The sequence below is a fragment of the Lepidochelys kempii genome, chromosome 2 (genome assembly GCF_965140285.1).
Source record: "Lepidochelys kempii isolate rLepKem1 chromosome 2, rLepKem1.hap1, whole genome shotgun sequence".
Classification (NCBI taxonomy): domain Eukaryota; kingdom Metazoa; phylum Chordata; order Testudines; family Cheloniidae; genus Lepidochelys; species Lepidochelys kempii.
This window is the reverse complement of record NC_136381.1, coordinates 11,903,874-11,928,326: the sequence shown is the minus strand read 5'-3', so window position 1 is coordinate 11,928,326 and position 24,453 is coordinate 11,903,874. Positions and strand designations below refer to the sequence as shown.

Sequence of the window (24,453 nt, the reverse complement as noted above, 5' to 3'; positions counted from 1 at the left end):
TCCAGCAGGACCCTGGCAGGCTCCAGCCATTGTTTGTCTAACCTAAGGGCATGGTTATGCGGAGAGTTAGCGCAGGACAAGCTGGAATGTAAATCCACGGCGTTGTAACATGCAGTGCCCGGGTAGCAACTGTGCAGAAAAAATTCCCGGAGGCACCTTGACCTGCTGCTGTTTCGTTGTTCTGAGCAATGCAGAGTCATCCCAAAGCAATAGCGCGACACTGGGCTGGGATGCTGAAATGAGGGATGGCTCTGTCCAAATACTCAAGACATACTTTACACCAAACATTTCTGAGAATCATAGTTAGTGAAATGAAGCAAAAAAAGTTGGTAAAAAGAGTCCCCTGCGGATACTGAAAATGAAGAAGTCTGTTTTTAAAATCAGCAGAACAAAGCAGCTCTCGCTGCTCCATGTGCCCCTGCTGCAGTGAACATACTGAACATTGGGAACCCCCAGGGGTTCAGAGCACACAACAACAGGGCACACAGGGTTTGGAACAGGTACTTAGCATTCAGGCTCCCCCGATATGCTCTATGATTCACTCACCTTTTGGACCCACTGGTCCTGATGGCCCTTCAGACCCTGTCTGTCCAGGTCGGCCAGGCTCTCCTGGAGGGCCAGGTCTTCCTGGGAGCCCTTCTTTACCGGGAGGCCCTGGAGGCCCTGGCCTGCCTTGGGGTGCTTTAACGTGTGCTGGCTGCATCTGAGCCATGAGGTAGGCTAGTTTTGCTGAGGACAGACAGAGGTGGTTTTGTTAGGTTAGAAAGTCACTGCTCTGCAAGACAGAGAGCCAAGGGATCACAGGCAATAGAGCCAACAAAAGATCGCGTTTTCTCAGCCCAACTCTTAGCGCTTAACACACTACTCACCCTGCCTTCCCCACACAGTTCTTCAGCACCAGCCATGACAGTGCCTCCCCGACACCCTAGACCAGTTTAACCTACTACTCTGTTGCTCCTGCAGTTAAGAACTTTTTCTGAATCTCTCTCTCAGACTTTTCCTTCCTCTCCCCCACCGCATGGCTCCTTGTCCTACTGTCTTCTAGGACTGGTGATTTCCTTTCCTTCAGCTGCATTGTTACCTGGCCGGCATTAGTAGCACTGTGATCATTTCCCCACCGAAAGGAAGAGCCCGTTACTAGTGTCCTATCATGGAATGTGAGATAAGGCAGGTTACATGGTTCATTCTAGGGGAAGGGGATTTCTTTTCTTTCTGGGGCAGCCACGCCCGACACAGGCACCTTGGCCCTGACTAAAGGGCTGAGCAAACAGAAGTGTGACTGTGCCATTTCCCAGTGTCCGCACTTTCTCCTGTTTTCCCAGCACACACTGGGATGGCAGCTGCCAGAGTCCAGGCCTCAGGAGCCCCCCAAACATACTAAACTCCTGACAAAAAGCTCTCACAGGAGGGAAGGGCAGGTTGGAGCTCAGGCTTCCATTAGCTGATCCCGAACAGAAGGGACTTTCACACCAGGGAAGTCTTTTAAACCACTAGAAGTGTTAAAGCACGTACAAGATTAACGGAATCTTTTCCTTTCACTGTGACCATTAACTAACATGGAGGCAAATCCTGCCCACCGGCACTGAACGGAGCAAAATGCAGAAAAAAAATGCCCTGTTCCCCCTGCTCCAGGGTTTGTGGGGAGGGCAGACAGGAGAGAGTCCATGCAATGGGACTCTTCATTCCATTGTGAGGCATGGAGCCAAGCTTTGCAGCGACCCTCCGTGCTGGAGCATGGTGGAGGTTTGTGGGCAGGTTGGGGGAGTGGCCACAGCATGGGCCATAGTTCTGCCCTCAGTTCATATACACTGCATGAAGCAGCAGGCTGCATCTGCTGTTTCTTCTCCCATCCAGTTGTGTTCTGGATGCCGCCGGCACATTAGTCTGAGCCCACAGCCTTTTCACACAGCCTCTGTGCTTTCTTCCAGGAATTGGCCCCCAAAATAATTTTGCTGCTCCCTCCCGACCCACCTTCTCTCCCCACATGATCCCGCAGTGAAGTCACAATGCTGGGTTTGTGACATCATGGTAATTTCCCTGGCAACGGGCTGTGATGTGGTAAGCACAGGCTTTGTGCCCAATGGGACAGAAGGAGAACATGGGCTGTGAGGGAGAAAGACCTTTTACTAACACGAGCACCTTCAATAACAGCAACTAGAAGAATGCCGGTCAAGGCCATTTCACTTCCCACGCCTCCTTTTCCCAAGTTGCTCCCATCTCTAAGTTGCCCTTTAACAGCTGGGAAAGGTGGGGACACAAATCACATGCTTGTCGGCTGTACAAAGCATCTTCTGGAACCTCCGACGTTTCTGTGGCTTGCCAGGTACCGACACTTACCATCTAGCTGCTTTCCTAACTCCTCTTGGATGAGTCTTCTCAGGGTCTCCAGTGATGGAGAGTCCCCCTAGGGAGAAGAGTGAGAGTGTGGTGATAGTCACAGCAAGAACGGCAAACAACACCCTTCACCTGGGGGTTATTGGAGAAGCAACAGTGGGCTTGAGTGGCCCGTGCTGAAGAATCTGCCTGCAGGAAGGGAAGCTCACAGTGGCACAACCTGCCTACAATTCCCACCCTGCTGGGAAGCCCAGGACTGCATTTCTTGGTTCAATGCATCTCCAGGACAACATCCACCACCAGGAGCATCAGGTGGAGATTAAAACTGCCTTCCCCTAGTGGGTCCCACAGGAAGACCATCGTGAAAATACTGCCACCTTCCTAAATGGGACTCTTCCTGGAGAAGGAGCTGCCCCAAAGGTGTGTGCCGTGTGCGACCCTCCCGTACCCAAGGGGGCAATCAAACCCAGTATCTAGATTTGTGTGTTATAAACATTAACACGGAATGATAGTTTAGCATCCTGGCCACATGTGGAATGGAACTAGTTAGAATGTTCACATGAAACTCCACCCAGAAAGCAAGTCACAGTTTCTTCCTGGCTTCCATGCCTTTTTGATTTCTGGCCAGATGAAACTTGAAAGCGATTTCTAAATTGTACAGCGTGAGTAACTATGTACTACCTGCCTAAATTCCCCACAGCAGCAGCAGTCTTTTTCACTTCCTGTCCCCAGCTCTTTTGTGCTGGTGAAGTGTGCTGTTCAACGGCTGTTGCATTGCACCAGAAGTGGGTGCATTTCAGGGCACAACATTGTATAATCTGTGCTGTACATCAGTTTTATAAAAAGCTTCTGAAACCCCAGTTCTTATTCTTCATTATTGATTGTAGCACCCATTAAACATTTTTTTAAATTAAAATATTTCATGTTATTACAATTTTTTAATAAAAACATGCTTGCCCAAATATGGACTATTTGGTCCCTTTGCTGCCTATCTCCAGCCGCAGGTTTAGCATAATGTAAAGACTTTGTCCATCCGTATCAATAGAAATGACCTCATTATAATCACCATACTTTTAGAATGCCTCATGCTGATGGATTCAGAAAATATTTTTCAAAATGTAGAGATCACTTCCTAAGCCCTGAAAAGGAATTGCGGATTGTTTTCTTAGGGCTTTTTTTTAAAAAATTCATTGCTTTTAATTGCTTTAATTATTCATAACTCATTACTATATTTCATCATGTGTCTTCCATGTGGCTGGGCAACAATGTGCTTTGTCTAAAATTTACCCGTTCTTTATGTGAGGGACTCTATCACTTTCAGTACTTATGAGGTAAAAGCCTCGAGGCAGAATTAATCTCTCAAAACATTTAGTTCATCAAATATTTGTCGTCACCCTTCTAAATACAGTGCCCACAGGCACTTTAGATTAGTAGAGTGTTCTTTTTGTTACACAGAACAATTTATTCAAATATAATATGTTCTCATGAATTTTGATGAGCTGGTTCCAATGATATATCCAGGAATATATCGAGGGTCCCTGTAGTCCAGTATCCTCTGTTGTATTTAGATGGAATATATGGGCCAAAGGTGTTACCATAACCCAGACACTGTTCAATATTAAACAGCGTTAAACAAGGTTTGTGGCTTGATATACAGACACCTCAAGCCTGCTTATTACCATGGTAAATACACCATTTAAAATCCTTTTCACCTTTTATTAAAGATACAGAAGAAGAAGGAAAAACAGTTTCAGCATTTGAAATGTAAAGAATTAAGTCAGGCTTTCATTTTAACAACATCCCTTGCTCCCTTTAGCAGATGTTGATTTTCACTTGCAATCTCACTTCTGGAAAGAAACACAGGCACAGCACACGGTCTTCTCAGCCATGCCAAGACCCGAAAAATTTGTACCTGCATAAGGCTGTTTAGGACATTGCTTTAGCTGCCTCTTTCTGGTGATGGGGCTTACAGCAGTGCTGCAAACAATATCGTCTTGGCCAGCTAGGCCAGACTCTTATTAGACAGAAGGAAAAGGCAGCGAGAGATAGGAAAGAGAAAAAATAAGTTAGGGAAGGAAAAGCACACATTAGGGCGTGAGATGAAGTCTCACATCACAAGTTATATTTGGGATTTAGCCAAAGCTGTCCTCTGGGTCCCTCTCTCTGGCCTGGTTTGGTCAGGACATCTTTCAGGATTTGGATGCAGGTGGTCTGGTCTGGGGTTCCAGAAGATAGTGGGGGGAGCGGGTTGGCAGCCACAATGGTGAAGTTCATTCTAGTAGCTAATTTTTCTCCAAAAGCCGTTCTTTAAGAACCCAAAAAGGGAGTGATGGGCAGAATAGCCCATATCCCCTCATTATTTTGCCCATTAATTAGGTCTAATATTCCACATACCAATTTTGGTTCACTGATTTTCAATCTCACTCTGTTCTTGTTTACCAGGCATGATCTTAACAGAGTCCTTGAGTTAGATCACTAGGCCTTTTGGTTTGGACTTTCACACCTTTTTCCATCAACATCCGTTTTTATAAGTTATTCTGACAGCTCATGAACTTCCATTCCTTACAGTTGAGCTCACAGTTAGGGTAAATTGGTAGGCCCGCATACATACCTCGCTCTGAGACTGGCCACCACCAGAGGAAGGTGTAAAGTCCTGTGTGGACAATTAGGATGTAACATGCTTATGTAGGGAGTTTCTTCCTGACTCTAGACACATCAGGATATGTCTACAATGCAATTAAACATCCATGGCTGGCCCATGTCAAGTGACTCAGGTTCACGGGGCTTCGGCTATGGGGCTGTAAGATTGCAGTGTGGATGTTCAGGCTTGGGCTAGAGCCCGAGCTCTGGGATCCTATGAAGGGGTGCTGATGCATGAGGTTTGATATTCTTCATTTATTTTTATCTTACTTAGTGTAAATATCTACTCTGTTAATCCTACTGAACTCATTGTTTAAATAAAAGCTGGCGGACCAGAGTTCCATGTGCATTTTCCTGTCTGACAATATCTTATATTTATACACCAAATTTCATCCTGAAGGATCCTAAAGAGCTTTTACCAGAAACTAATCACTCCACTTGCCAATATAATGCATCCACCTCTGGGGTGGAACAGGGCACCTGTTAACACCACACAGCGATGCTATGCAGCATTTTAGTATAGGAAGTGAAAGAGATCATATCCATCTCACAGCAGGAGCTTTAGGCCAGCAAAATTTGCTTTCCCAACTGACATTTGCCAACACCCCCTGAATTAACTCCCTCTATTTTTGCAAAAAATACCATGGGAATTTTAATGACCTCAGTTGTCCAAGATCTCAGTTTCATGCCTCAACTGCAAAATTCTACGGTTGATGACAGCCATTTAATTCAAAAATTGTTTAGTGGGAGACATCCCCACCCAGGAGATGCAGCATCTCTTCTTTGAGTGCAGTGGATTCAGAGCAGCGTCAGGTAATCATGCCGTACTTGTGTTGCATGTGTACATAACATCGGAAGCACGTGTTGATAGCATTACAGGATAAACTGAGGCACCTCACAGGCAGCTAGGCAATAATGTCGGGCTGTTCTCATGTCATCAAGGGAGTGTTTCTATAAGACTCTTTGGAAGCACACGGCTGCCACTCTTACCCTGGGCCCAGGGAAGCCTGGCTGTCCTGGGGGCCCTGGAGGTCCAGCTTGCCCACTGTCTCCTGGTGGTCCTTGGGGACCCATCAATCCAGTGTGGCCTTTATGGCCAGGTATGCCAGGATCCCCAGGCATGCCTTTCTCTCCCTCTGGGCCTTTGTCACCTTTGATGCCAGGATCTCCCTATGAAACAAAACCAGCATATCAATAGAGAAGAACATGTCCCTTCTTCCCCAGCCTAATGAAACACAGCGTGGTTACTGAGCATAGTGGAGCACCTCGGACCACAGACATGGGCAAATATACTGAGTGAAGCTTCGGGTACGTTACAAAGTGTTACTGATGTAGAAGGACTAACGGTGGGGTGGCCCGGGGCAGCACTGTAGACCTCTGTGGGCTGCACTTAGCCAATAGGCTGCACTTGGGCCACAACCATCCATTTTTTTTTTATTATTTTAGTTCAGTAAAGTAATGCTAATAACACTTCTCAACACACCCTGTCTCCTTTGGGTCCATGGTTGCCTGGTTTCCCAGCAGCGCCCTGAAATGAAATAATAGACATGAGTATGCAAGAGCTATTCATGGACGGAGTTAATGACAGGATGCTTCCCCTTGTGATGCCTCCCAGGCCCTCAGGAAAATGAAGTCCTGTATACGCCACAATTCCCTGGGTGCTCTAGATTTATTTAATGTTTTCAAACCAGTAACTCAAGAACAAAATAATGCAACCCCAGTAAGCATGCCTGAGACTACCATTGAACCTAGACACCATCCGTGCTCTGAACCAGCTGGGAACAGAACTCACCTCTTTTCCTGGGGGCCCCTTCTCTCCCGAGTCTCCCTAAGAGACATAAAGAAAGTACATAACACACAACACTGACAATATCACAACAACGTGAGCAGTCTGAAGTCAGACACAAACGCCCAGTCCTGATTCTTATCTCAGAAGTGAGGTGGTTTCACTTGCACTATTTGGAATAGATAATGTTGAGTCAAGCAGAAAATGTTGTCGATCATTTATCCTTGGATTTCTGATACTGTCGCCAAGTGTCATGTTGCAGGTTGGTGAGTCAGGACTGAGATGAGTCAATACTAACAAAAGAGAGTTCCTATGGCCAAAGTGTACCTCCAAATATACTGCATACTATGTGAACGTTCCTAAGTGTAGAGAAACAGTCAGTCATTCCTACAGGGCAAGCATTGAGATGGATGTACTGTTAACAGGGGTTTCTGGCTTTCGGTGCCACACAGTTCACTTTGATTCTGAATGTTTCAACAGCCTCTCATATGTTTTCTTGCGCTAGTTTCCTGAATTCTCGGTTAGTTTTCAATAAAGCACTCTCCATTTACCACTCTCTTCTCTTCTGTATATACCATATTAGAATAAAAAAAGCATGATCATTTCTCTATTTCAGCGTTCTCTGTGGGATCTACTACTGCAGCACTGATGCACAGGATTGAAAAGGCAACACCAGCATAACACCGGCCATTGCTAAATTCTGAGCACATTCTCTCACACCGAATAGAACTGGAAAAGTACTTGTCTGTAACATCCATAGGTCAGATTATGTGTAGACCTACAACCAACCCTTGAACCCCACCCCCCCCCGGCCCCAGATTATATTTGTAGTGTGTTTGTGTGTGGTGTGTGTGTAATTGACATACCACTGATGAACTGGAAGCACACGTAATCAGTTGCACAGGCATGTGGTATATTTCTTACATAACAGTGCAACTGATCACATGCCGAGGGTCACATCACCTGCCAACCAAACCAAACCTGGGACTTATTCCAACATTCCCGAACTCCATAGCAGCTTTTAACAGCCACTTTATTTATTTTTTTAAACAATATAATGCAAACTTGCAAGGGAAAATGTTTCTTCCTTCTCTTACTTTCCACTAAAAAATGACTCCAGCTTAAGTCTCAGGCTAGGGAAGATTCAGTCCTGCACTAGTGTCATTAAAGCCTGTTACCTTGTGTCACTGCAGGGTTGGAAACAAAAACATTAACTAACTGGGAAAGGGAGATTCCCAGCTTCTCAATGGGATCAGACATTTGCCTCTAGACCTGGAAGGGCCCAAGACACTGGATTTTAAGGCTGTGATATTTTTATTGCTAGAACAGGTGTTAGATAACTTTGGGAGATATTTTTAAGGATGAGTTGCAATGTACCTCTATTGCTGAGCCTTAGTCAGCCGGTCTCAAGGTAACTAGGGACTTTAGCCTTAGGTAAAGGAATATAAGAATTAGTCTGAATATTGTTAATCACCCTAACACATTCTTGATGTACTCTTCTGTAATACCCGTGGCCCATGGAGAATGCTCTAGTGAGTAATGCGACTACCCCAAACTCACGCTGTGCAAAACATTCGAACCGCCCCTTCATGAATGCCACATCCATCTACAGGGCCTTATGATAGGTGTCCTTGCTACAAATGAGATTCTCCTCCTTCTGTAAGCTATGGAAAAGAATATAGTTCTCTTTGGAAATAATACACTGGGCCCCTTGGAATAGAGAGAGGGATATTTGGGAATTATCTGGATACACAAGGCTCTCACATGTGTTCTTGACAAAGGGACATTTTGTCTTTCCTTCCTCCAGGTTCAAGAGTCAAAACCGGGCAGTGGGTGAATAACAACTGCTTTGCATCACCAAACAGATACTTACTGAAGGGCCTCGGGGCCCAGTGAAACCAGGAAGTCCCGGGCTGCCATTTTCTCCTTTGTTTCCTTTTGGACCCTTAGAAAACAAAATGAAACATAAACACCAGCAGCTCCTTCCCCCATCGCCTTTTCGAAAAGCCTTCATTTACCTCATCTTCCCCTCCTGTTTCTTCTTAAAACCAAGTCCCAAAACTCTAGTTTTGTCACTGCACAGTGTACTGCTAAGGACATTAGTCTGAGTTCCTGGAGAACTGGAAATAAACTATGCCTTATAACAGGGCAGTTATTGAATCATCCAGTCCCAACTTCTGGCATTCAGAGGTTTAGGGATATCCAGAACATGGGGTTGCATCCCTGACCATCTTTGCTAATAGCCATTGATGGACCTTGTGACAGTCTGTACTATGTTCACCCTTTTCACAAGACCATGATAAACTTTGTACAAAGCATGTCTTGTGAGGTATCATTTGAAAACTCATAATCTGCTGAACATTATTGTCACGGTAAAATATGTGTGGTAACAATGTCTGTAAAGTTAAGATTCTACTGTATGGCATTACTAAGTTTAGAAAGACAGTCCCAAACCAGTTCTTCAGATACAAAAGACACACAGGCACCCCAGCCAGGTATTGACAAAGTTAGGGGACTATCACTTAGTTGAACAGCCATTCTTTGTCAGGAAGAGGAGTGTGAGTGAGAACTTTACATATTGTCAATGGAAACAGCTGAACCCCAGCTGGAGATAATCCTCAAAGAGGGGAGAATGGTATAAGAATAGAGAACACACACACCACAAATTATGTCTCTCCCCTCATCTCTACTCATGGAAGCTACAACGCTTGAAAGACAAAGGAAACATCACTGAACTGAGGGGGAGGTCCTGACTCCTGCTGGTTACACCCTTGGCTTTTGTCTGAACCTGAAACCCTAGTGAGTCATACTGTTTGGATAGAGGAGCCGCAGTGACCATACGGGGAACTGGCCTGCACTTCATGACAGGGACTGAGTGCAATGGTTTACTATAACTAACTGCTGAGCCCCAGAGCAACTTTGGGGAACAGAACAAAGAAAAGCCTCCTCAGTGGCGTTCTTGCACCTCAACGCTCGCAGGCTAGTCTCACATTCAAAGTGGCACCTGCGAGGTCCGTCCCCTTCTGTGACCTTGCTTTAAATTGTTGCCTGCTGATTTCCAGAACACCTCGGGTGAGTTGCTTTAATGCTACTCCTCCCTCTCTGCAGAGGCTACTGCCAGCTCCTCCGGGCCCCTCAGCCTCCATGTTACACTCTGTGGGGCTGCACATGGCCCCTCTGAGAGGCCGTCCACTGGGCAGGTTTTAATACATTTTTAAGGATGCGACATGTAACTCTTCTCTCCGTGCTGGGTTAGAAATTACCCCCATAACTGTCTCAACATCTCTGGCTCGCTGTGGGTGTCCATGGCTGTGGTACTTACTGGGTTACCTGCAAGACCAGCTTCCCCTGGGACGCCGGGTGAGCCATTCTTGCCCTGGATTGAGGGGGAAAAGAGCAGATTTGGAATAAAAAAGGATACAAATCAGAGCTTCTTTGTGGCTATACATTTTTCCCAGAGAGTGCAGGATCTTTCCCAGAAAGGTCTTCCCCACTGCCTCCAGGACACTGGCACCCAGCCTCTAGTGTGGTGCCCCGATACTATGGTGATGGGCACATGAGAACTCTGGTCAGGTGGCTAGACGTAACCCTTAGCCTGATTAGGATAGAATTTGGTAATAGGCAATAATACATGTCTAGTAGCTAAAGCCTAATAAATGGTTAAAAAGAGAGTACAAATCATTCATTGGTGATAACAGGTAGTAATCACAGAGAGGGATGTGAGCGCCTGTCAATCTTACGTTGCCACCTTATCATAGAATATCTGGGTTGGAAGGGACCTCAGGAGGTCATCTAGTCCAACCCCCTGCTCAAAGCTTGAATAGTACGGATGAGGAATACTGATGTAAGCAGTGTCAGGATGAGCTCCACCCTGACATCTGGTGGTGAGGTGTGGCAAGTTGTGGAAAAGAACTTCAGGGGCAGATCTCATTTGCATAGGCACACCCACCACGCCTAGAATGAGACCATAGCTGCCCAAATGGTCACTTTGGCTGCTGTGGGATCCCCAGTGTCTCTGTTATTGGGGCAGGAAGAATAAATTGTTATTACCCTGATTATGGGAACTGTGCTTGGAACTGTACGTGGCCTTTTGTTACGATGGAGGGATTCACCATCATCTAAGTAGCACTCGCTAGGCAAGGGTCATGGGTTCCAAAACTGTGTGAATGGAGAGAGGCTGGGGACAAGTATTAATACTTGGTGGTATGGGCCCCTTGGTGAGGGCCTTACATGCTGATTGCACTTCCTCCTCTCTCCACTGTGGAATATCAGAGCTAATTTTGATTTCATTAGAAGTCTAGTTATAGGCTGCTGAGCTCACTTTGGGCTGACAGTGCCCCAGCACTGGGCCTCCCCTACTATAAGCTGAATTCACCTAAGAGCTGAAATCACTGAGTGTTGTGTTAAGTAGTGGGGGAGCCTGAAGATATATTGTGGAGCAGTTTGCGGGACGGCTGGTGAAGCAGTTCGACACGGAGCAGTGTGTGGATGGTAGGAGCTGCTTGTGGGCCGTGGAGCTGAGTGAAGGAGTTCGTGGGGCGGCTGGCGGAGCGGAGCGCAGCTGAACGAAGGAGTTCGTGGGGCGGCTGGTGGAGCGGAGCGCAGCTGCGCGAAGGAGTTTTGTGGGGCGGCTGGCGGAGCGGAGTGCAGCTGCGCGAAGGAGTTTTGTGGGGCGGCTGGCGGAGCGGAGCGCAGCTGAACGAAGGAGTTTGTGGGGCGGCTGGTGGAGCGGAGTGCAGCTGCGCGAAGGAGTTTTGTGGGGCGGCTGGCGGAGCGGAGCGCCGCTATGGAGCTATGGGGCGGTCAGCTTCAGATCACGTAAGGTGCCTCTTACCCCCGTCCCATTTCCACCCAGGTTGGGAGGTAAAGCTCCGCCGATAAACTTTCGAACTCTGGGGCTGCCCTGACCAGGGACAGAGACTTTTGGGGCATTGGACTTTTGGGGTTGCTGGACTCAAGAACCAAAGGGAAAAGGGCCTGCCCCAATTTGCCTGGGGTGGGGTTGTTTTTGCTCATGGGTTGTGTTATGAATCCTGTTGGTGGGGTTTCCCCAACATAATGCCACATTGTTTCTCTCTGTTATTAAAAGGCTTTTTGCTACACTCAGACTCTGTGCTTGCGAGAGGGGAAGTATTGCCTCTTGGAGGCGCCCAGCGGGGGTGGTATATATTTGTCCCAGGTCACTGGGTGGGGGCTCGAGCCGGTTTGCATTGTGTTATTGGAATGGAACCCCTAGATATTGAACCCGGCCCTTGTTGCTGCCAACTCTGACGGGCAGAAGGGTTACATTTTTGGGGGCTCGTCCGGGATCGCCTGGGTCAGTACCCCTCGCAAGCACCTGTTGAGTGATCCACTACATTGGGAAACAATTTATATATTTTTTTTGTTTGTGCTTATATTTTGAGGAAATTACTGTTTGTATAATGGCTAATATGTCAGGTTTGTTGGGCCCTGGCTCAGCAGCTTCTAGCTCGGAGGCTGCAGCCTCGGCTGATGATTGGACAAAAGCTCTGGGGCAAATATTGGAAAAGGTTGTGCTGCCCCATGCTGAGTCAGACTCTTGTCGTAAGTTAAGATTATTTGCTGGGGAGGAGGAGTTTGAACCCTGGTTAGAGCATACCACTGAAATGCTGCAAGAGTGGGCCGTACCAGATGCAGAAAAGCGAAGATGCCTTATAGAGAGCCTTGGCGGCCCAGCATTAGATGTGATTCGCACCCTGAAGCTCATTGACCCTGGGGTCAGTGTGAAGGACTGCCTAGAGGCCCTTGAACACAACTTTGGGAGCATAGAGGGCCCTGAAGACAGCTACTGTAAGTTCCTTAATTCCCGACAACAAAAGGGCGAGAAGGCTTCAGCCTACATACAGAGACTGGAGAGACTGCTTCAGAGAGCTGTCATGAGGGGAGCAGTGACTGCTGAGCAGATGGATCAGACCAGACTGGCTCAAATTGTAAGAGGAACTCAGTATCAGAACCCGATTCTACTTCATCTCCGGCTAAGAGAACGACGGGAACATCCCCCAAGTTACTCCCAGCTGATAAAAGAGGTCCGAGAGGAGGAAGAAAGGCAGGCTGCCAGTGAGTTTTGGGAAGCCCAAACATCGGAGCCAGCCAGCACAACACCACTGCAAATGGCCAGTGTACTGATGGTGAGCACCAGAGAGGAACTTGCCCAACAAATGCAGGTCCTGACGGAACGGATAGCTGAGCTGCAAAGTACCGTTGACCGAGTTAAGACTTCTAGGAATAAGAAGCCTCAAACTGTGGCGATTGAGAAGCCCGCACTTAGAGCCACCATCCCCCCCAGGCGAAGGGGGAAAGGTCAATTCTTCTGCTACCGATGTGGTCAGGATGGACACAGTGCTGCCAAGTGCCGTAATGAAGAAAACCCCTCCTTAGTGTATGGAAAGCTGAGGATCAGTTGGGAGAGATCCGGTAGCTGCCAGAGGGTCTGGGGACGGGGACCCCCCAGGTCTGCAGGATTTGAAGATTCCCCCAGAAAAGACTTTCCAGCTGGGATCCCTGCAGGACTGATAGGGCCTCGAGCAGAGGTCATGGTGAGGATCGAAGGGGTGGAGTGTAAAGCAGTGCTTGACACTGGATCTCAAGTGACTATTTTATTTCAGTCATTCTACCAACAGATGCTTAGGCACCTGCCTATACAGCCACTGACTGGCCTTGGCCTATGTGGCCTCAGCATGGATGAATACCCCTATCAAGGGTATGTCATAGTGCACCTGGAATTCCCAGAGGAGGTTGCTGGGGTAAGAGAAGAGGTAGACACAGCTGCCTTAATATGCCCTGACCCTAAAGGGACTTCTGATGTGTCTGTGCTGATAGGGACCAACTCCAGTCTCTTCAAGGTACTCGCGGATTACTGCAGAAGGCGGGCTGGGGACCAGTACCTGAATACCCTGATGATCCATACGCTTTGTGCTGAAGCCTATAGGAAAATTGAGAGCGCTAAAAGGGACACATCTGAGCTACCGCTTGGGGCACTGAAGTACGCGGGCACAACCCCCTTAGTAGTGCCTGCAAGGACGGAGCAAGAAGTGCTTGTCATGAGTACCTGTCTGAAAGGCAGTAAAGGGAAGTTAGCAATGATAGAGCAGCCGATGGGAGGAGAGCTCCCTGAAGGAGTGCTGGTCCCCAGTGGAGTCATAACCCTACCTGCTGAAGCCCAGGAAAGGGTGACTATACTGATTGCTAATGAAACGAGTCGTGATATTTTTGTGAAGCAAGGACAAAAGATAGCAGACCTCTTTGAGCCTGAGTCGATTGTAAAACCCCAGTATGAAACTCCAGTTCCGGCAATAGACCCAGCAAAGTTTGACTTTGGAGATTCACCAGTGTCCGAGGACTGGAAAGATCGCCTGAGGAAGAAACTTTGTGAAAGATCCAAGGTGTTCTCACTGCATGAGTGGGATGTGGGATGTGCAAAAGGAGTAGAGCACAATATCAGACTACATGACTCTCGACCTTTCAGGGAGAGATCTAGGAAGATTGCTCTCTCTGAGATGGAAGATGTGCGACATCATCTTCAGGAGCTGGCTGCGAATGGCATCATTACAGAGTCCCGCAGCCCATACGCCTCACCCATTGTGGTAGTCCGCAAAAAGAATGGGAAAATCCGGATGTGTATTGACTACCGCACCCTAAACAGCCGTACGGTGGTCGACCAGTACACTATGCCTCGAGTGCAAGACGCCTTAGACTGTTTGCTGGGAAGCCAGTGGTTCTCTGTGTTGGATCTTCGAAGTGGATACTACCAGATCCCTCTGGGAGAAGAAGATAAGGAGAAGACAGCCTTCATCTGCCCATTAGGGTTTTATCAGTTCGAACGCATGCCCCAAGGGATTTCTGGAGCACCTGCCACCTTTCAACGTCTCATGGAGAAAGTTGTGGGAGACATGAATTTACTGCAAGTGTTAGTTTATTTGGATGACCTGATTGTGTTTGGAAGAACCTTAGAGGAGCATGAAGAAAGACTTCTTAAAGTGCTTGATAGGTTGGAGGATTATGGTCTGAAGCTTTCAATTGACAAATGCCAGTTCTGCAGAACCTCAGTGAAGTATGTGGGTCACATTGTGTCCCAAGAAGGTGTGAGTACTGATCCTGATAAAATAGAAGCACTCACTACATGGCCACGTCCAAGTAACTACAGAGAACTCAAGACCTTCCTTGGATTTAGTGGCTACTACCGCAGATTTGTGAAAAACTATGCTACGATTGTAAAGCCTCTGAATGATCTTACCAGGGGACATCAGTCCAGCAAGAACAAATCTAAGTCCAAGAATAAGGGGAGGTCCCCAAAGCCTCCTGTGCAGAGACACAATGGCCCCTTTGCACCATTTGGGCCACGGTGGGATGAGAGATGTGAAAGGGCTTTTCAAGAAATCATTACTTGCCTAACTCATGCTCCAGTCCTAGTTTTTGCTGACCCAAGCAAACCATTTATCCTGCATACTGATGCCAGTTTGGAGGGTCTGGGAGCAGTCCTGTACCAGGAAGTGGAAGGCAAATGTAAACCTGTAGCCTTTGCCAGCCGAGGATTGTCTGATAGTGAAACTCGCTATCCCACCCACAAGCTGGAGTTTTTGGCCTTGAAATGGGCCATCACTGAGAAATTTCGAGACTACTTGTATGGTGCTCAGTTCCAGGTGTGGACAGACAACAATCCACTGACTTATGTGTTAACAAGTGCTAAGCTGGATGCTACAGGGCAGAGATGGGTGGCCGCCTTGGCTAGCTATGAGTTCAGCATTCAGTACCGATCAGGGAGAAGCAATGTAGATGCAGATGCATTGTCCAGGCGTCCGCAGGCTCCAGAAGTTGCTGTGATACCCACAGATGGAGTGAGAGCTATTTGCAGTGTGAGTCGCCGAGAGCCAGAGGCCCGTGAAGACTTTCAGGGATGTGTTGCAGAAGCTTTGGGCCTGCCCCCTGAATGCATGCCTTCTGCTTCGGTGAACTATATTGCATTAGACCAATCTCCTTTGCCCATGCTCAATGCGGCTGACTGGCAAGAAGCCCAGCGGCAAGATATTGACATTCGTGATACACTACTTGCCAAAAGGGAGGGGCGAAGCCCAACTGCGGTTGTCCCACCTAACCCGGAGGGTAAACTACTATTGAGAGAATGGACCAAACTAAAACTGATTCAGGGAGTGCTACACCGAATGACCACTGACCCTTTACAAAAACAACGAGCACAACTAGTACTGCCAAAAAAGTACAGAGCCCTGGCCATGAGGGCCCTGCATGATGACTTTGGGCATTTAGGGATGGAGAGGACCCTGGAACTTATTCGTAGTAGGTTCTATTGGCCCCGAATGGCTGAAGATGTTCGCAGGAAATGTGAGACTTGCGCTCGATGTGTTCAAAGGAAAACTCTGCCCACGAGGGCTGCATATCTCAAGAACATCACCAGCAACAAACCTTTGGAGTTGGTATGCATTGATTTCTTGTCTGTAGAGGTAGACAAGAGGAATGTTGGAAACATTCTAGTAGTGACTGACCATTTTACACGGTATGCACAAGCATATCCCACACGTGATCAGAGGGCCACCACCGTTGCTCGAGTATTGTGGGACAAATATTTCTCAGTCTATGGATTCCCGGCTCGGATACACTCTGATCAGGGGCGGGATTTTGAGAGTCACCTTCTGAAGGAGGTGCTGAAGATAGCAGGAATTAAAAAGTCTAGGACAACGCCTTATCACCCCCAAGGTGATCCTCAGCCAGAGAGGTTCAATCGAACCCTATTAGATATGTTGGGAACTTTGCGACCAGAGCAGAAGGCAACCTGGAGCCAGCATGTCGCATTTCTGGTGCATGCCTACAATGCCACAAAGAACGATGCTACGGGAGTCACCCCATATCTCTTGATGTTTGGGCGAGAACCAAGATTACCCATAGACTTGTGCTTTGGTGTATCAGAGGATGGAGATAGCTATGAAACTCATCAGCAATATGTATCCCGACTAAGAGAAAAGCTGCGGGATGCTTATCGCTTAGCTACCGCTGCGGCTCGGAAGAACGCAGACCGCAACAAACATCGATATGATGCTAGAGTGCGTTCGCAGGAGCTCCAGCCGGGGGACAGAGTCCTGCTGCGAAATTTGGGTATTGCTGGCAAACACAAGATAGCTGACAGATGGAAGGCAATACCTTACCTGGTGATGGAAAAGCTGGGAGATCTGCCGGTCTACAAGATCAAACCTGAAGACGGTCCAGGGCAAATAAAGACGGTGCATAGAAACCTTTTGCTCCCTGTGGGGGAATTGGTAAGCACCCCTTGTGAGATGGGCCACGGCAGGGCCGCCGGGCAGAACAGAGGTGCTAGACCAAAGCCGCCATCCAACACAGACAGTGGGCCCCCTGCAGCTAACTTACCCCTATTCTGCACATCTGAGAGTGAGTCTGAGGAGGAAGACACAACCCTGGTGTATCCTGGGATGGAGACAAGATTTCAGTCTCGATCAGCTGAACCAAACGAGAGTTTTCCCTCTTCTGCCCTAAACCCAATGGCGGAACTATTTAGGCCCCTTTCTGATACCCCGGTGCTGCTGATGAGACCCCCCTGTGATGACACACACAGGTTATTGGACAATGGGGACAGACAGGTAGAGGATGTCCTGGGCACCTTGGACCCTCCAGCGTTAGAACTAGGAGTGCAGGGGCCTACGCCAGTAGCCGAGGGACCCTCCAGGGAAGCCTCTCCATCCGTCACTCAAGAGGATGTTCCCCTTACTTCGGCAACAGAGATTCTCAATAGACGAGACAGGGTGATAAGACCAGTGAAACGGTTAACTTATGATGCACCTGGGGTGACTAGTGAAGAGCCAATACATTTAGCACACAGGCTTGTGGAAGCTAAAGTGGGCTTCCTGAGGCCCTTTGGAGGAAACCAATGAGTTGGTATAAAGGGAGTGTGATTTGTCGGGACGACAAAGTCTCGGCTGGGGGGAGGATGTAAGCAGTGTCAGGATGAGCTCCACCCTGACATCTGGTGGTGAGGTGTGGCAAGTTGTGGAAAAGAACTTCAGGGGCAGATCTCATTTGCATAGGCACACCCACCACGCCTAGAATGAGACCATAGCTGCCCAAATGGTCACTTTGGCTGCTGTGGGATCCCCAGTGTCTCTGTTATTGGGGCAGGAAGAATAAATTGTTATTACCCTGATTATGGGAACTGTGCTTGGAACTGTACGTGGCCTTTTGTTACGATGGAGGGATTCACCATCATCTAAGTAGCACTCGCTAGGCAAGGGTCATGGGTTCCAAAACTGTGTGAATGGAGAGAGGCTGGGGACAAGTATTAATACTTGGTGGTATGGGCCCCTTGGTGAGGGCCTTACATGCTGATTGCACTTCCTCCTCTCTCCACTGTGGAATATCAGAGCTAATTTTGATTTCATTAGAAGTCTAGTTATAGGCTGCTGAGCTCACTTTGGGCTGACAGTGCCCCAGCACTGGGCCTCCCCTACTATAAGCTGAATTCACCTAAGAGCTGAAATCACTGAGTGTTGTGTTAAGTAGTGGGGGAGCCTGAAGATATATTGTGGAGCAGTTTGCGGGACGGCTGGTGAAGCAGTTCGACACGGAGCAGTGTGTGGATGGTAGGAGCTGCTTGTGGGCCGTGGAGCTGAGTGAAGGAGTTCGTGGGGCGGCTGGCGGAGCGGAGCGCAGCTGAACGAAGGAGTTCGTGGGGCGGCTGGTGGAGCGGAGCGCAGCTGCGCGAAGGAGTTTTGTGGGGCGGCTGGCGGAGCGGAGTGCAGCTGCGCGAAGGAGTTTTGTGGGGCGGCTGGCGGAGCGGAGCGCAGCTGAACGAAGGAGTTTGTGGGGCGGCTGGTGGAGCGGAGTGCAGCTGCGCGAAGGAGTTTTGTGGGGCGGCTGGCGGAGCGGAGCGCCGCTATGGAGCTATGGGGCGGTCAGCTTCAGATCACGTAAGGTGCCTCTTACCCCCGTCCCATTTCCACCCAGGTTGGGAGGTAAAGCTCCGCCGATAAACTTTCGAACTCTGGGGCTGCCCTGACCAGGGACAGAGACTTTTGGGGCATTGGACTTTTGGGGTTGCTGGACTCAAGAACCAAAGGGAAAAGGGCCTGCCCCAATTTGCCTGGGGTGGGGTTGTTTTTGCTCATGGGTTGTGTTATGAATCCTGTTGGTGGGGTTTCCCCAACATAATGCCACATTGTTTCTCTCTGTTATTAAAAGGCTTTTTGCTACACTCAGACTCTGTGCTTGCGAGAGGGGAAGTATTGCCTCTTGGAGGCGCCCAGCGGGGGTGGTATATATTTGTCCCAGGTCACTGGGTGGGGGCTCGAGCCGGTTTGCATTGTGTTATTGGAATGGAACCCCTAGATATTGAACCCGGCCCTTGTTGCTGCCAACTCTGACGGGCAGAAGGGTTACACTTATATGATACCTCTCATCCTAGGATCCCTGGTGCTCAGACTTTACAAACCACAAGCACAGTTCTCCTCTGGGATCAGCGTGTAAATACGCAGCTCTGACATTCTCCCTGCATTCTCCACTCAGAGATCACTTGGGCCACCGCTGAAAAGCAGCCACCTCTGGACGAAAATGCAGCCGCGGTTCAACAGCATGCAGCAAAATGGCACATGAGTTAGTTCAGGATGGAGAGTAAGAAAATCTTCTCCCAGTATTTCACATCCATCAAAGAGAAGTTCCAGAGGGAGCAGAATGTAACTTCAGAGATAAGGGTTTGGCCTCTCCTCTTACAAAAAAATTCAAGCACCAAAAATTGTTGCAAACCAAAAACTGCCCCCCAAAATTGGTTAGGGTCAATCGACATATTTTGTTTCACTTTTAAGCTGATTTCTTTTTTTAGTGTAAATTTAATTACATTTTGAAATGAAAAGTTTCAAATAACCCCCCCCCCCCAAAACTTTTTGGTTCAACAGTCTCAAAACAGGATGTTTCAACAACCGAAAAATGTTTTCTTCCTAAACCTTTTTCAGAGTCAGGCATTTTGACAAATGAAATCTGCATTTCATTGACTAATCAGCATCTTTCAGTGAAAAAAATGTTTCATCAAAAAATTCCCAACTAGCCCTAATCAGCACCCTGGTCTCATATCCCCCGTAACAGAAACACCATCCCACTGGAGAAAAAAAGGGCTTCTCCTCCTCTCTGGGAAGTATTTGAGAGAGTGGGTAACATCCTGGCCCCCCAACCCCACTTCTGGTGACACTGAGGGAACACAGAGCTGCCCTGAAATGGACAACAGGGCAGTCCCCTCCTGCAGGGGGAATCCCTGAGTACTGTAAAGCTAGATTGCTGGGCTGGGTTTACTGCACCTCATTCAGGCCTAGGCATAGAAGGGGGCACATCCAGAGCACGATACACCCCAGTGATCCTCAGCCAGATAAGTGATCCTTGGGAAGCCAATCTAGCCAATGTAATTTAGAGCAGCCCTTAAACTGCTCTAGGTTAAGCTCAGGGCTGTTTCAGTTCCTGACTGACTCCAGAATTGGGAGAATGGAAAGGCAGCTCAGAGCTCATCCAGACCTGGAGATCTGGGCCCCTATCTAAAATCCAGGCACGCTGAGATTTCATGCCAACTCCCAAGGAAGATGGAGCTCCCAACAAGGAAACAACTGCATTGCTTTAGTTCTCACTAGGGGATATTTACACTGGTAGCTGCCAAGAAATGGGAATCCTTTCTGAATAATTCATCAAGCAGGAAATGAAGGGGAGATCCCATGAGCCAGAGGTCTTCAGAGTGTCAGATGTTACAACCATCCATCTGGGGATTTTATACTGTGCAATACCTAGCGACTGGTCAAAGTCCTCAACACCCAGCATACAGCTGATCTTTGAAGCTCATCTGCACCATCTGCCAGGAATCAGGGCCTGCAGCAAAGCCAGGTTCTGGGCAACCTAATGAGCATTGCTGGCCTGAAGCAGGCTGCCTGATTGGCTACATTGCCTGATTGGTGCGAAGAATCATCAAACTGTCTCCTAAGCCCAGCCATAGCAGCAGGTCAGCGGCTGCTCAATGCACACAGATGCTCAAAGCATTTGTCCATGGCTGTAATAGCTCCTTGTTCCCAGCCTTGCTCCAGCCCTGCTCCTTCCTTGGCTCCAGCCTTGCTTCACTCCAGGTAGCCCAGTCCTGGTCCTTGGCACTGATTCCTGGCTTCTTACTCTGGCTCTGACTCCAGCTCCTATCACTAGAGCTGACTCTGGCTCCAACCAATGGGAACGACTGCCCACAGCCCAGTCTCTGACACCATCCTCTAAAGACGGAAGGTCCCACCACAGGGAGACTAGAGGGCACCAGCATTTGCATGTATGGAGAATCAGGCAGTTTGCAATTCAAAAGAGCTGATAAAGACTAATACTCATCCGCTCCTACCGCCGTATGCAGGAATCATCAAATCATAGAATCACAGGGTTGGAAAGGACCTCAGGAGGTCATCTAGTCCCACCCCCTGATCAAAGCAGGACCAATCCCCAACTAAATCATCCCAGCCAGGGCTTTGTTTAACTTCACGTTTAATTAACCAGGGATACTTCATGCTGAATTAAAATAGCCCATGCAAAGTGGCGCTGTTACTTGTAATACTCAGAATGTGTTTCCCATGGAGTACTTTCGATTATTTGTACTGCAGAGTATATGAAGGACAAAAGGCTCCCTCCCACCTCTCACAGACCCAGCCGTAGCCTCTCAGAAGGTATTTGGCTCATCTAGGACCTATGCTAATTTTATTTTTTATGATTTCTCTCCTGGAGCCTTTTTACTTATTGCAAGTGCCGGGGCCAAGACACATTAGTGAGTGATGCCAGCACTATAGGGCATGCATGGACTGACAGGATAAATTACAAAGCAGACACAAGAGCTCTGCATATGTTACTGTAGCCTCACCTAAACCCCTTGGCTCCCTGCTGCTAAAGCCCCGGCCTTCCACTTCCTGGCATTGCTGCCTTGTGTCAGCTTTTGTTCTGATTATAGCCCAGGTCTCAGAATCTCTGTTTCAGTAACCTGCTTTCCCATGGAGGAAAGAAACAGCTGTTTCTGCATTCCTTTAGGGATGGGCTCAGGTCTGGACAGTCTGGTTTGTATTCATGTTTGGAAAAAGTTGATTTTTAAAAATACAATAAAGCAATAGGAGCGATGTATCAACCATCCCAAATGACACTTCCTGACATTTCATCCCCATGGCTTTTCTCCACTGAAACCCTATTAAAAATTGACTTTCTGCATGTTTTCGATAATGACACGACATCTTCTCTCCAAAATGTATTTGTTTCCACAGGAAATAAACAGCTTGTTCACAAGTATCACAATCAGACTCAAGTTGGGCACTCAAAAGAAGGTGGCACCCAAAATTGACACCACTTTTGAGGATTGTCACCTAGGGTTACCTAGGAAGTTAAGTGTCAGAGCCAAGTCTATCAGAAGCGCCTGATACCCAGCTCATAGCAGAAACCACTATACCATTCTGCTTCTACAGAGTCACCTGCTCCTAGACACTACTGGTCACCACCTGTCCTTGCAACATCACTCAGCTTCTCCTTTCCTGAAGTAAGTAAAACATTCTGGCCAAATGCCACCTGTGTCTTCTGTAGGATTCTGGTTCCAAACCATAACTCTGGATTCTGTGACACCCCTACCACCAAGAGTCCATCCTTCAAAGGCCGCTTGTCTGGAATGGAAACTCACTGGCTGCCCTCTGAGTCCTCGAGGCCCTTGAGGTCCTGGGGGACCTGCATCACCCTTGAAGAAAAGAGAAATTGTTGCACTGAGTGAAAAACACCGAAGCAAAGGCAATGAGAGCATCATCTGAAAATAACGCACAGCTCTGGCTTAACTCCTACTGCTCCTCAGCTGGGAAGAAAATGACACACAGAAAAGTTCTGTGAAGAGGTTCTGGCTCTGCTGGAGTGAAGACCGTCATGCTGGATTTCAAAAAGTATGTCTGTAGGTCAAGTCCATTAACCTGGGTATTTGCCGGCCAAGCTTAGATTCCGACTATACTGGCTTATTGGCATGTTGTTATTTTAAGATGGGGCAGGTAAGGTGTTTCTCTGGGACTTGCCCTGCACCTTGACACAGCTCCAATTCCTGCTCTGCCAGACCTTTTCATTCTCTATCTTGTAGGACAAACCCCACAATTCAGCAGTCAAAACCATTTCTCAGTGACCCACGGAGATGGCATGATCGGTCATCTGGTCCATCCCTCAGTGGCCTCTCCAGGATCATACAGTACCCACAGGATGCTCACTAGGGTTTTGCTCTGTTACTGCACTAAGGATATGCTAAGACCTGATTCTGCTGCCCTGATTCCCTTCGAGTAGTACCTTACTCCGCAGGCAATCTCACTGATTCCAGGAGGGCTGTTTGTGGAGTAAGATGCTGCTCAGGATGAGAAGGTGTGACAGAATCAGGCCGTGGGGAACTAGGCAGTAAAGTACTGCTCGGTGGGAATAAGCATGCCATCGGATCTGCTGTACAATTCAGGATTGAAACAATGCAGTTCCCTCTAATGTTCCAAAGACACAGCTAACATTTAAGTGTCAGCAGGATGAGCAGGGCCAAAGGCCCTCAAGTTCCTCTCCTAACAAGCTTTCCTCTCTGTCCCTGTGCGGACAGAGGTTTGCTTGCTGATCCAAGAGTACACTTACATCCTTCCCCGGCGGGCCCTCGCGACCGGCGGGCCCGGTCACGCCTGGCTCTCCCTAGAACACAGAGCAAAGGAAGTCATGATGAATTCAGTGCATTGGACACATTATAGATACTCTGGCTAGTAACGCGTCTCTGGACAGTGTAGGGATTCTGACGTGCTGGATTGAGGCTTGCAGTCTCTATGGGGTGAGACATGTCATGCCTCTTGCTTTAAAGCCAATGGGAGCAATGTGGTTAAAACCTGATGTGCTGCTTAAAAAAAGGTTTCAGAGTAGCAGCCGTGTTAGTCTGTATTCGCAAAAAGAAAAGGAGTACTTGTGGCACCTTAGAGACTAACCAATTTATTTGAGCATGAGCTTTCGTGAGCTACAGCTCACTTCAGCACCTTTCAAATGCGAGATAGTGCAGCCCTTTCCAGTAATACCTTAGCTATTGAGAGTGCAGTGACCGTGAAGGCATGTTATGCACTCTTCATGGAGAAACTGCTTTAGGGAGGAAGAGAGGAGGAGCTAGGTCACTGGGACTCTCTGCCAGTCCTCCTGCAATGTGCCACTGGACCATCATTTATTTTCCTGAAGAGCCAGAGTTAGGCAGAAGAAAGCTCAGTTTTCATCTCATCTGCAGGACGACACCTCTCATAGCGGGGATCCCTGCAACATCAGAGCTGAGAATGAGGCCAGATCTTGGTGTGGGACTTGAATTTAGGACCTTCTGATCCGGAGGCGAGTGAGCCAAAAAGCTCTATTATTCATGCCCATTCTCCTCATCTTTGAATTCATCCTGCGTTTCTAACGCTCGGTGGGGTGCGATTTGATACTGGTACCGCCTGCACAGTACAGTTCCTGGTCCCCTGGCCTGCACTTGTGAACTATGTCCTGTGGCTTTCCTGGCAGTGCACAGGGAGATGTGCTGTGAAACTGATATGCAAAGGGACCTCATGGAGGGGGCATGAGATGTGCTGCACTAGCCCATCAGTGACCGCTCAATACCCCAGCATTAATGTTAGCTGGGAGTCCAGAAAAGGAGGCTACCAGTA

At 48.2% G+C, this 24,453-nt stretch overlaps 1 protein-coding gene across 1 annotated transcript in view; it reads right to left on the bottom strand.

Moving 5' to 3' along the window:
- Positions 1 to 24,453, bottom strand: part of LOC140906332 (uncharacterized) — an 87,683-nt gene that overhangs the window by 4,042 nt on the left and 59,188 nt on the right. Inside the window, exons 28-36 of the mRNA XM_073330057.2 lie at positions 23,417 to 23,470; positions 22,455 to 22,508; positions 10,083 to 10,136; positions 8,634 to 8,705; positions 6,767 to 6,802; positions 6,458 to 6,502; positions 5,965 to 6,144; positions 2,338 to 2,404; positions 547 to 729 (exon numbers count right to left, since the gene is read on the bottom strand). Of these exons, the coding sequence (XP_073186158.2) occupies positions 547 to 729; positions 2,338 to 2,404; positions 5,965 to 6,144; positions 6,458 to 6,502; positions 6,767 to 6,802; positions 8,634 to 8,705; positions 10,083 to 10,136; positions 22,455 to 22,508; positions 23,417 to 23,470 (745 nt within the window). The remainder of the gene's footprint in view (positions 1 to 546; positions 730 to 2,337; positions 2,405 to 5,964; positions 6,145 to 6,457; positions 6,503 to 6,766; positions 6,803 to 8,633; positions 8,706 to 10,082; positions 10,137 to 22,454; positions 22,509 to 23,416; positions 23,471 to 24,453) is intronic.